This window comes from Cryptotermes secundus, unplaced genomic scaffold, assembly GCF_002891405.2.
Source record: "Cryptotermes secundus unplaced genomic scaffold, Csec_1.0 scaffold328, whole genome shotgun sequence".
Lineage (NCBI taxonomy): Eukaryota > Metazoa > Arthropoda > Insecta > Blattodea > Kalotermitidae > Cryptotermes > Cryptotermes secundus.
The window spans coordinates 1,372,360-1,384,966 of record NW_019744110.1 but is presented as its reverse complement, the minus strand read 5'-3'; the positions used below and the strand labels follow the sequence as shown (position 1 = coordinate 1,384,966).

General features: G+C 41.4%; 1 protein-coding gene across 1 annotated transcript in view; it reads right to left on the bottom strand.

Moving 5' to 3' along the window:
• The window catches only part of LOC117283090, a 495,561-nt gene that overhangs the window by 198,258 nt on the left and 284,696 nt on the right, over positions 1-12,607 (bottom strand). The window contains exon 3 of the mRNA XM_033755453.1: positions 1,839-1,892. Coding sequence (XP_033611344.1) covers positions 1,839-1,892 — 54 coding nt within the window. The remainder of the gene's footprint in view (positions 1-1,838; positions 1,893-12,607) is intronic.

Below are 12,607 nucleotides of genomic sequence, written 5' to 3'. Positions count from 1 at the left end.
GAAGTGGTAATGATCTAATCGAGTTACTATCCCAGAACCTCAATCAGGAAATCAGGTGTTGCGGCCAGGATATGAACGTTGCATCAACTTGTTCAATAACTACGTTGTTGACATAGCGTCGTTAAATAAGCTATAACTTAGTGATGCACGATGAATTTAGTGTAATGATTATCACATCGCAATTGGTGGGAGGCAATGCGGTGTAGGTTGCAAGTTACAGTTCAGTAACATGTCACCTGAAACTGACGCCTTTTCACACAATTCAAGTTTGACTGTGACCCACGTGATTTCAATTTGCCCGAAATAGCCAGTGGGTGAAATGTATTTGCTGTCGGATCACAAAATTTGTGTATACAGCGTCCAGCGGGTTGCAACCTTTGATTTTAGCGGCCTCTGCAGTGAGTAGTGGCAAATACTACACATTTCGTATCACTTCCGGCATGTGGACATGAATCTGGCGCGTGGTAGTATCGTGTTTGTGTTCTGTCTACCGCCTGCTAATCTGTCGTTTTGATTACGAAATTGGTAAAAATCCCTTTCCTACTCTTCCGGCAATACGAAAAATATAGCCCTGTGATCAACATTTTTTTCGCGTTCAACAGAAATCCTGAAACGTTGCAGCTTGATAGAAATTTAAAGCTGAAGGTTCATCAGGAGACTGAAGAATATTAAGTTTCACTGGTTCACCCCAGGTAAAAAGGTAAAGGTAAAGCTGTCCCTGTTAACAGACCTTGAATGCCCATAGGGTTGTGAGATGTCGAGGCTCCCACATTTTCACTAGAAAATCGGCTCACAGAAAGCGGTAATATTGTCAGCCTTATGTGCCGGCCGCCCTTTAGCCCCCAAGAATACTCCTGGTACTCATTTCTTTACACGCTGAGCCTACCCCAAGGCCATATTGCAGATGGAAGGATTAGGTCAACTGACAGATCCAATGACCTCATCGGGATTCGATTCCGCGATATTCCGACTTGTAGCATAGTGTTTCAACCAACTACACTACCGCGTGCCCAGGTTCAACCCAGGACGGATCCCAACTTGTCTGCAGTAACATATCGAATTTCACTGCATGACGGTAAATCGTAAATAAAACATAAATTTGAATTTGACATTCATAATAAGAAGCAAATTTAATGGTATTATGACATGATGAATGAAAAGGACAGCCATTTCTTAGTAACAGTTCGATAAACACATTCGCGGTAAAACGTATACACACGTAACAATAGAACTGTTGAAAGCAGTTTTTTCTATGCAGTCCCTGCCAAGGTTATGCAATGAGAACATTAACCATTTAGCCGTCAGAGAAAATAGGAGAGACTTAAATTTGGCGGTGGTCAAGCGTACGACCGTTCAAGTGACTAGACTACCGTTGTAACATGAAGTACATGAGTTAGGGCACGATCTGCTGTTCCGAAGCTAGATTGACAGAGGCCCTGTGCTTGCTGTACGTGTATGAGACATGCAAGTTGTGTTGTCAATTTCACTTAAATAGGTGAGCAGAAGCTGCGTTGAATATGACTTAATTTAAACGGGAAGACAGAAATAAAAATAGTTCCAATAAATAAATAAATCGTCATCAACCGAGCAGGCTGGTATAACGATAAAGCTCCAGATTTATTTTGGGGAGGTGTTCGTTTCGAATTTTGGCAGGTACATCGGATAACCTTACTGAGATCCTTCATGGTTTTTCTCAGTCTATCCAGACAAATGCTAATAGAAACCCGATTAGGACATGACCGCTTCCTTCCTGATCTTCACAGTTTATCCATAAACTACCCTCCCAAAACAAACCCTTCAAAATAAATATACAACTGTCAAATTATTAATTAACTCACGAAGGGAATGGCTCCTCTAGAAGTTTCGGATACAGCAGATGGAAACTCTGTGCCCTGTAACGAGTAAAGAGAAAACAATGAAATTCTACCTAATAAAAATCCCTTCTCTTTTGCTACAGCAAATCTAATTGTGGGCTTAAGAGACCGCGAATGTGCGTTGATAACTAATTCAAGAAGACTCGAAGGAAATACACTGTTCTTGTACGGAGAGAGAGGAGAAATGTTTGTGCTCTACCCCGTTTGAACATGCAAGTGGGGCCAGAGATTCCAGAAAGCAAGCGTTCTTGACTGGATCAGCTGACAAGACATTTCATGGTGAAGAAGGCTCGGTCTGCAGAGTTTTGATGTGTGCCCTCTGCAGTTATGACACTGGCTTGATAGCAGGTAACATGACGGTACAGAAACAGTGCACGTGTTCTTCAGACTCCACTAGTTTTTCAGCCACTCAACAATTTCCCTGCATTTTATGTAACCAGAAGATTCTTTACTATGTTCACAAGAGCCCTCCACTGCTCTTTTCTCAGCGAGATCAATCCGTTCCATACCACTCATCCCATCTCTCTGAGATCCATTTTAATATTATTCAGCCACCTATGTTTCAGTCTTCGTATTGGTCTTCTTTCGTTTTGGCTTTCCCGACAATATCCTACATGCAGTCCTCTTCCTCCCCGTTCGTGCTACATTCCCTGTCCATCCTATTATCATTGACTTCATCATTCTAATTATACTTGGAGAGGAGTAAACGTTATGAATCTCCTCACTGTGCAGTTTTCTTCAACCTCCTGTCACTTCATCCCTCTTCAATCCAAATATTCTCCTCAACGCTCCGTCCTCAAACACATTCAGTCCATGTGAGATTTGAGATTTTCATGGCGGTGATTGTGAAGAATACCGTCTTCTGGGATGTGGCGCCGTCTAGTCCTTGTGTGAACCGACGTTTCGGATGAATGTATGGCCTCCATCTGTAGATTACAGTCACTTGCTCATTTTCTTCACCCTGAAGATGGAGGCGATGTTTTCCTCCTCTGTTTACACAAGATCTACACGGCGCCATATTCCATAAGACGGCATTCTTCACCCTCAGTCCACGTTTCCTCCTTAATGTCAGAGACCAAGTGTCACCTCCATACGGGACAAAAGACAAAACTATGGTTCTGTATATTCTAATTTTTCGCGTTACTTAATGGACACTCTCAGTAATGCAGAATGTATAACGTGAAGAATGTATTGGAAGAGAAATGTGAAAGAAAACAGTCGTGGCTTAATTTAATGTAGAATACCAGCATTTTCCTGAATTGAAAGAGGAACATCGAGAAAAAATCTTGTCTCATTAGTCAGTGCCCCTGCTGCTTCTGTCGCTACGTACGGAACAGATAAACATTGAAATGAAAGCAAACGTTTTGTACAATGGCTGCGCGGTCTAAAACACGAAATGTATTCTCCCGTTCAAACACGGGGATCGTTCCAGTGAATGTCACTGGAGACATGATTGTCTGCGTTTTCTCCCTGTCCGTGTTCGTCTTGTGTACGTAGCGGTCTTTTGAAAGGCAGATCATCCGTCTAAGCAGACCTACCAACTATCTATAAGATCCGTATTTTCAGAATTAATTCTGAGGAGAAACAGTCCAGCGGACATAATATGTGAAGGTAGGAGGAGGACGAGGAACGTTTTGTACGAAAATAGTGAAAACAGATTAAGGCAGAGTAAGGAAAATAGATGCTAAAAAGGACTTATAAAACTTGGTGAATCAAAATTAACGCTCATACAAAATGAGCTTGTGCCCTTCGGCCTTCTATATTCCAGGAATGATTCTCAAAAACTAAATCTTTTAGATTTCTGGTATGTCTTTTGTAATGGTGTCCAGCCGTCACAAGGCTATTATTACCTACACAGAACAACACAGTACAACATATCACGGGAATATATTGCTAGTTATTGTCAGTGTCGGCCACGGTAGCCGAGCGGTCTAAGGCATGCACTGTCTTCGCTCGCTCGGAAGCTGGGATCGTGGGTTCGGATCTGTTTCCTGTGAGGTACGAACTGAATTCTTATATATTATTCTTATACACTGCCGGTTACGGTAGCCGAGCAGTCTAAGGCATGCACTGTCTTCGCTCGCTAGGAAAAAGGGATCATGGGTTCGAATCCCACTCAGGGCATGGATGTTAATTTGTGTGTGTGCGTTTTTCTGTGTTTGTGTACAGGTAGAGGCCTTGCGACGAGCTGATCACTCGCCCAAGGAGTCCTACCGAATGTGTAAGATCTAGAAAAACCGAAGTGAACGGAGAAGTTCATGAAGGTAGGCCTAGGCCCACTGGGGCTGTAGTGTCAAGGAGGAAAAAATTGTCAGTACTAATTACCATTAATTATGCCCATAAATAAAAAATAACTCTCTATCTATCTATCTGTCTGTCTATCGATCTATCTATGGCTCTTTATCTCTTGTGGACCTTGGCCGCTTTTTCAGATTCTTAATTTATACAGTCAGTAGGGCTCCTTTGACGGAGGTCAGCCCGTCGCAAGGCCGCACACGCAAACAAATATGCATACCTTGAGTGGGGTTCGAACCCACGATCACAGTGTTCGAGCAAGTGAAGATCGCGCGGCCACTGTGATCGGCAATAGCTCTGCAGTAAACAACGAAACTATGAAAGTGCAGCCTTGAGCATATAGGACAGTTTCATGGACACATTCGATACTGACTATAGAGGGGTTCCACTAATGATCTACGCATGCGCTGCAAGAGTTGCTTCGATCCGTGCGTCCCTCCCTCAACCCAAAATTTACTTTCCCAAAGCTCTCGATACCGCCCTCTTACAATTCCTTCGCCTCCTGCGGGCAGCCTGTTGATCTCGGCGTCTCCTGAGAGCCATTCCTATAGAGCTGGTGGGATCTGCCAGCTGACTTGTCTTGAGCGCGGGCATTCATCGGCCCTCTGCGGTTCTTTCGTATCCACAAACACTCGCTAAAAAATCCACTGCTTAGATGGACCCCCCTTCTACAGCTCTCACTACAACGCAGGGACATCAAGGCGATGCATTCTACATGAGGCTAACCAGCCCGATATTATCGCATGTCGCTCTGAATTGGTATCTGTTAAACAACTTCATGGAGCCCAGCCCTTCTTGGGAACTTGCCAGATGCTCAGCTGCTCAAGAATTCCCCAACATTTTATGAAATGTGAAGGTTCATTTCTTTGTTCACAAAAGCCCTCCATTAGTCCCCATCCTAAGCCAGATGAATCCAGCTCATTCGACCCCATTCTACATCTCCAAAATCCAGTTTAATATTATCTTACCACCCTAAGCGTAAGTCTTCCTAGTGGTTTCTTTCCTTCTGGCTTTCACATACAATCCTATATGCATTCCCATTTTCCCAATGTGTGCTATATGCCCTGTCCATCTCATCCTTCTGAACTTGATAATTCTAATTATATTTGGTGCAGAGCATAAGTTTCGAAGTCGGTCACGGTAGCCGGGCGGTCTAAGGCATGTACTGTCTTCGCTCGCTCGGAAGCCGGGATCGTGTGTTCGAATCCCACACAAGGCATGGATGTTTGGTATATGTATATTCTGTGTCGGTGTTGTCCCGTGTTTAGGTAGAGGCCTTGCGACGGACTGATCACTCGTCCAAGGAGTCCTACAGTCTGTAAAATGATCATGAAACTGAAAATCAGAGACCAGGGCCCAAGGAGGCTGTACAGCCAGTGGGAAAAAGAAAACTTTCGAAGCTCTTCATCTTGCAACACCCTCCGTCCTCATACCACTTCATTCATATTTGGTCCCAACATTGTGCTCAGCACCCTGATCTCAAATACTTTCAGGTGTATTGAACTACACTTTCATAAAATGTAACTGCACATAACTCTGCAAATTTTGTGGTTATGAACAGGTCTATCTTCTGAGATATAACAACGTGTAGTCCCAGAACAAAAACAATTTACAAATAAATGGTTTTAGACAGTCCCAGATCCAATTCAGAATGCTACTGAAATTGGTAAAAATGATCCGGTTCCCTCATAGAACCCAACGAAAATCAAGATCTCTCTGCTTAAGACTACATCATGTCCTCGAGAAAGCGGAGAAAATCAATCAGCTCCCACATATTTCATTTACTGAGCGTGCCGCTTTAGAGATTAAGCTACAGAATTGTATTTGATATGTGATCGGTTCGATTCTCGGCCGGGGCGTCAGCTTTTCTGGGACTCTTCGCATTTTTTCTCTGTGCTTCCAGGTGAATGCAGGGAAGTGCCTGAAGTATGCCAAGCCCGCTTCCTTCCACATCCTTTCCTATTCATCAGTCATTCCACTCTCCGACACTTTATAATTTCGTTACTGATAGATTGTTAAATAAACCTCCCCACAAACATGTTTACTTACTTACATATTTACTTATGGAGCTGAGCCTTTCTTGAGGAGCCGCCAATTCTGCAGCTACTCAAGAATTTCCCAGCATTTTATGGAACCTAAATGTTCAGTACCGTGTTCACAAGAGCCCTCCACTGGTCCCTATCCTGATCCAGATCAGTCCAATCCATACCATCCCATCCTATCTCTCTAAGATCCATTTTAATATTGTTCACTCACCTACGCCTTGGTCTTCCCTGTGGTCTCTTTCCATCTGGCTTTCCCACCAATATCCTATACGCATTCCGCTTCTCTCCCATTCGTGCTACATGCCCTGCCAACCTCGTCCTCCTTGATTTCATCATTCTAATTATACTTGGAGAAGAGTAAAAGTTGTGAAATTCCTACAAACAAGTTTACATTCATTAATACTGGAAGACAGTAACAACTTTTTTCACAGTGTTGACTATGAAGTTTTTCTGGTATATAAATTTGTGTGGTTCTGTGAAATTCAACCGAAGTTTCTGAGGAAAATATCGCATCCATCTCCAATATCAAAAAATCAGGGAAGCAAGACTCTGGTGCTCTGCTTCCTGCCTACTTCATCTTGCTTTCTTTCTTCGTCTCCTCTTCTACCCTGAAGACAGAAGTGACATATTCCTCCGAAACGTAGATTAACTTCGGCCGTGTCACAGTTCAGGCGGTTAGTCGCCGGATTCCCACGGTGGCGGACCGTGACCAATCCAAGGTCACATCATATGGGATTTATGGTGGACGAAATGGCACTGGAACATGTTTTCTCCGAGTATTTCGGTTTCCCCACGGAGTTTGAGTGGAAAATAGTGAAGTAAAGTCAAGTGTCCTTGTTCGAGTCCAGTGAAATGAACACAAGCACGTGCCCTTTTATGACTATATATATTAGGATTTGCACTGTGTGTACCTTGCGTAATGTATGTACTTTGTTTTGTATTGTTCCCTTTATGTTATAGTTTTCTTTGTCTGTTTCAGTGTAAGTTCTACTGCCACCGGGTTAACACCCAACTGCAGTAAAATAATAATAATAATAATAATAAATCTTGTTCCACTAAACTCTCCGTACTGAAGTATCATTCAGAGCTGGTACAAAGGCCAATTAATTGCCGATGTACTAAGTGGACTGCGTCTCACTCCAGCACACAAAATAAAAAATATACAAGTTAACTTTCACCGAACCACACGGCGCTATATCCCAGAAGACTTTAAATAAATGGCGAATCTGAATGAGGAGTTTGAGTGTAGGCTCGGAGAGCGGTCCACCAGTTCTTATCTACCTTTATTTAAAGGGTCTCATGTATTAGGTTTTTTACAACAACAGCTTTAAATTTTAATGCAAATTTTAGTTTCCGAGCCTTCCGCACCGCCGAGCTTGGCGCCACTATAAAACAAAAGACTCGTGACATGCAATGAAGCAGTCTCATGGGCTTGACAGGGGGGCGAGACGCAAAAACATACTAGCACGTAACGGGGCATCATTTATCTTGACCAAATTGAGTCAGCCATGTATGCTGGTCATCAGAACATAGACGTTTAATCGATGCGGAAATATGATAGTCGGAGAATTTTCTGCGCTGCATTACGAACACAAATCCCTTATCTTTCCCCATGCATCTGAAGTTCATCACCGCTCCTGCTCCTGCTCTGCTTTTGACAGTGGCGTCGATTTCCTGTCACGTATCAAAAACAATATGCTGTGCAAATCAAACAAAAACTGAGAGTTTTATTTCAATATGGGAAAAATATTCCTCAAAGACATTCTTCGCTACCTTGGATACTTCATCGGTCATTATATATTTATTTACTGCTAATACAAATATATTAGTATTGTAAATATAGTAACGTGGATGGCCAGAGCGTTGTTAAGCAGAGGCTCGGTAAATAATTTTCAACAATAGACAGACTGTTTTCTATGGGGTCCGCGTCGCGACAGTTGCTATGCAATTGTTCGGTAATCACATTTCATAAATGGAAGACGGTGTTTTCCTTGGAGTCCGTGCAAAGAAGTCATCTTCAAAACAAACGGCGCTATGGTTCAGTTCTTAGTTCTGACTTTTCGGTATGAGACAGCCACTATAAGACTCAGAGTGTGATTTGAAGTGTGCTATAGTGCAGTGGTATTGGGAGTGTGTAATTTAGTGATACTTTTACAGTTCCTGTGGTATAAATCCATTGTCAGGAAGGGGATAGTGAAAACTAGCGGAAATAAACTGATAAGATTGGTATGGAGTGATTGTAAATTGTGTAAATCAGCAAAAGTGTAATAACTATTTGCAGTTACGACCTGCAGATTGTTAATAAATCCAATTGCCAATCCAAACCCACGTCTCAGTCACGTAAATATTTGTCAACATTCATTATATTAAAAAGCTTTTTATTAAATTTGCAGTTGTGGAAGGACCAGCACGACTTTTACATTGTGAATTCACGTTTTGCATTTTGTGCAAAGAACTTATAACATACCTCAGGCTGTGATCATGATCTTGCAGCAACTAATGAACAACAACGGAAACGTGAGAGATGGACAAAACACGCTTACACAATGAGAGATTAACTATAAGTCTTAACCTACAGGTCTTGATTATTATCAAATTGACGTTACGACTTCCATCAGGAAGGAAGTGGCGGAGACTAAGTTAGTGTCTGGTTTTAATGTTGAATATGAGGCTGGTGGTTAAGCATATGAATGTGATTATGTGTTATCAAGAAAAGAGCAGTACTCCATAGGGAGCCTGAAAGCAATTAAAGTCAATTCGTTAAATATATAGGACCTGCAATAACTTCAAACAAAACTGCATCCAATTTTGTGTTCTACCATCGAATAGCCTGACTCTTCTATTCAGAAACTGAGGATGGAAAATAAAGAGAACTGCTGTACCTCACAGAGAACGGTTATCTATGAGGCTTCAGGTTTCGCCGAAGAGACGTACAGAGGGGAGGTGTCTGTATTTTTGTTAGGACAGATCAACATTTCAGTAAAATTAATATTGTAAGATTTGAGGTTTTCACGGCGGTGACCATGAAGAAAGCGGTCTTCTGGGATGTGGCACCGTGTAGAAATTGTGTTAATCGATTTTTGTAGGACCCAGTCTGTTGCACCTGCTCAAGCTGGTCCGCTCGCGGATTTCTTCTTGTTTTCTATCCTGAAAATGTAGGCGATACGTTCCTACGAAACGTCGGTTAACACAATTTCTACACGGCACCACATCCCAGAAAGCTGCTTTCTTCAAAGTTAATATTTCTCATCACTGCAAGGAACAAAACTCTGAAATCTGTACAATTCAATTAGTAACTAAGACATCTAACCTAATTATATTAAGCTTGTGCAGAGTTCCTTCAGGAGATGTTAATGAATTTCTAAGGAGACTAGATGCAACTTTAAAACATCTGTACAAATAAAAATCTGAGTTTAAAATCTGTAAAGATGTAAATATTAACTATTTAATTAAAAATAACTATAAAAACAAGTTAACTCTTTACTAAAGACATACAATTTTTCACACACTGCGAATTTTATAACAAGAATTCAAAAATCCTTGAGTAGAACCACTGATAGTATTTTTATAGGTAATTCAAGGTTAAACCCTTCTTGTATATCCACTAGTCAACGGCCTCTGAGACCAAGGTGCTCTATTCCTTATAGTAAATAATATTACTACAAAAGTAAATTTAATATCCTTGGAAGAGAGTACCAGAAAAAAAACATAGCTCAATTTCAGCATCTATTAGAAAATGAAACGTGGGAACCTCTATTCAAACATAAGGATACAAACTTACAAGTTTAACTCTTTTTTTATATATTTTCCTAAATATCGTTGAAGCTAGTGTTCCTGCTCAGATTAAAATTGTAGGTAGAGTAAAAAACGACTGGATTACACAAGGAATAAAAATACTTTCAGATATCAAAGCAGTCCATATATATATATATATATATAGCAGGAGCAGTAATAATCCACACATGAGAGCATATTGCATTAATACTGCAAAATCCTGCGCACAGTTATGAAAGAGGCTAAAAGGCAGCATTACTGTAGGCTTATAGCAAAATCCGATAATCAGATAAAGAAACATCCTGGAATATACTAAAACACGGATCAGGAAGAAATCCGACTAAAGAGATACCAACTCTCCTTACAAAAATGATGACGCGGAGGGCAGAGAAGTAATTGCTGATGTCTTCAAAATATTTTTCTGACAATTACTGAAAATCAAAACTTGTATCAGGAAGTAAGAGGTGTTGTCATTTCACTTTTAAAAGAGGCATTTCCTACAAAATTCCCTGGTATTAAGATCATTCCAACCACTGAAAGTGAGATAAAAATATAATACATTTCCTCAAAGCAAAAATATTCATAATGTTACGATTGAATAACAAGTAAAACGGACAGTGAAGACTAGTGGACACAGACTGAGAGGATTAATGTGGAGTGATTTGAGGCGTGTAAAGCAGTACTAGTGAATAATTATTTGTAGTTACGACTCTAAGTGGACAATAAATGAAATTATCAATCCGAACCCCGTCTAACACCAATACATGTCACAATATGATATACCGAATAACCTACAGTCATTTTGAACAGCTCTTGGCCCAGGGAATGTAAAGTTAATGTAATATAATCATCTTTTGAATTTGCCTGTTTTCACTCCATTAGCTAGATAATGTTTAATGGGGAGTTAACATCTTTCTCTATCGGTGCGTAGGTTTTACCTCCAGAACTACTTAGTGTATTTCGACAAAATTCATTATTGGAAGGTTTTGGGTAAATTTGTTATTGGAATTAGCGCAGTTGTTTGAGGCACTATGCTACAAGCGGGTTCGAGTCCCAATAAGGTGATTGTTTTCAATTTACCTTATCCTTCAAGCCGTAATATGGCCCTGGGTTCGACTCAGCCTCTAACAGAAATGAGTACCAGGAATTTTCCTCGGGGGTAAAGGGCGGCCCTTGCGTGAGGCTGACAATCTTACCGCCATCTGTGAGCCGACTGTCTAGGGAAAATATTGGAGCCTCGACGTCTTACAATCCTATGGGCCTTCACGGCCTGTTACAGGGATAGCTTTACCTTACCTTTTGCCTTTTGTTTGATATTGGAATATTTCGGGCCTATGTAACACCTGAAAGCTTAAATTCAGGTGATTTTTCACATAATCAGTCGTTTGAACAAAATAAATCGATAGGAAACAAAATATAAATATGAAATCATATGCTCATCCACATTTGATACATTTTCGGGTCTAGTGCACTCTAATTTTACGTAATGATAAATGATTCGTCTTTGCAATGTATAAGGCAAAAGTAAAAGGTAAACTTGTCCCTGTGCTTAACTAATTAAGCACTACCCCATGAAGATTTACTGGGGGGTGGCTGTAGAGAGCCAAATTATCTTGACCTCGGCACTAGCTGCAGATGAGTGTTCAGCTTCACGCCCCTGCCGCTTTACCCCCGGGGAAAGGACAGCTCGTACCCATTGGATTGGAAGCTGGGTGGAACCCAGAGCCGGTCTGAACGACTTGGAGAGGAGAAAATGCTTGACCCCACCGGGACTCGACCTCCGACCCCTCCATCGTCCAGCCCATAGCCAGTCGCTATACCGACTGCGCTATCCCGGCTCCATTGCAATGTATAAGTGTTACTATTTTTTCAACAGAATTTTGTATATGCATTTCATGAACATCAACCCCAGTAGCACAAGCAGAACCTCAGGCAAAGAAGTTAAAAACACTTACTTATGGAGCTGAGTCCTTCTTGAGGAGAAGTGAAATCAGCAGCTACCCAAGAATTTCCCAGCATTTTATGGAACCCGAAGGTTCATTACCGTTTTCACAAGAGCCCTCCACTGGTCCCTATCCTGAGCCAGATCAATCCCATCAATATCATCCCTCTTATCTCTCTAAGTTCCATTTTAATATTGTCCACCCACCTACGCCTTGGTCTTCCCAGGAAGTTAAAAAACATGTATAGTAAACATCGAAGCGGAAAGAATGATTATGTTCAATTTTTTGGAAATGTTGGAAGCTAATCAATATTTTATTCCAATTTCTCGTGTTCCGTTCAGTAAATTCAACTATCTATTCGGAGCTGTTTTTGCCATATCTGAGTTCATTTAGTATTTGTCTCTGCCGTGATATACGTTTCAGTGAACCCCTAACTGTGTGGAGTCACAGAATGATTAGAGCCTTGAAGTTCTTGTGAACTCTGGGCGCTCTGCTCGGAATCTGCGTTCGGTCTAGTTGCCCTTTCTTGTGTCTGCGGATTGACCTATCTTCTTCACTTCCGTCTCTTCCTGATTTTCTGCTCAGCTGGCGATGCTCAGATGCACCTACCTTCGGGATATTGCCATTTCGCGCGATACTGAGGACCGATCTTCTGGGAAATCTTATCGGGTCCCTC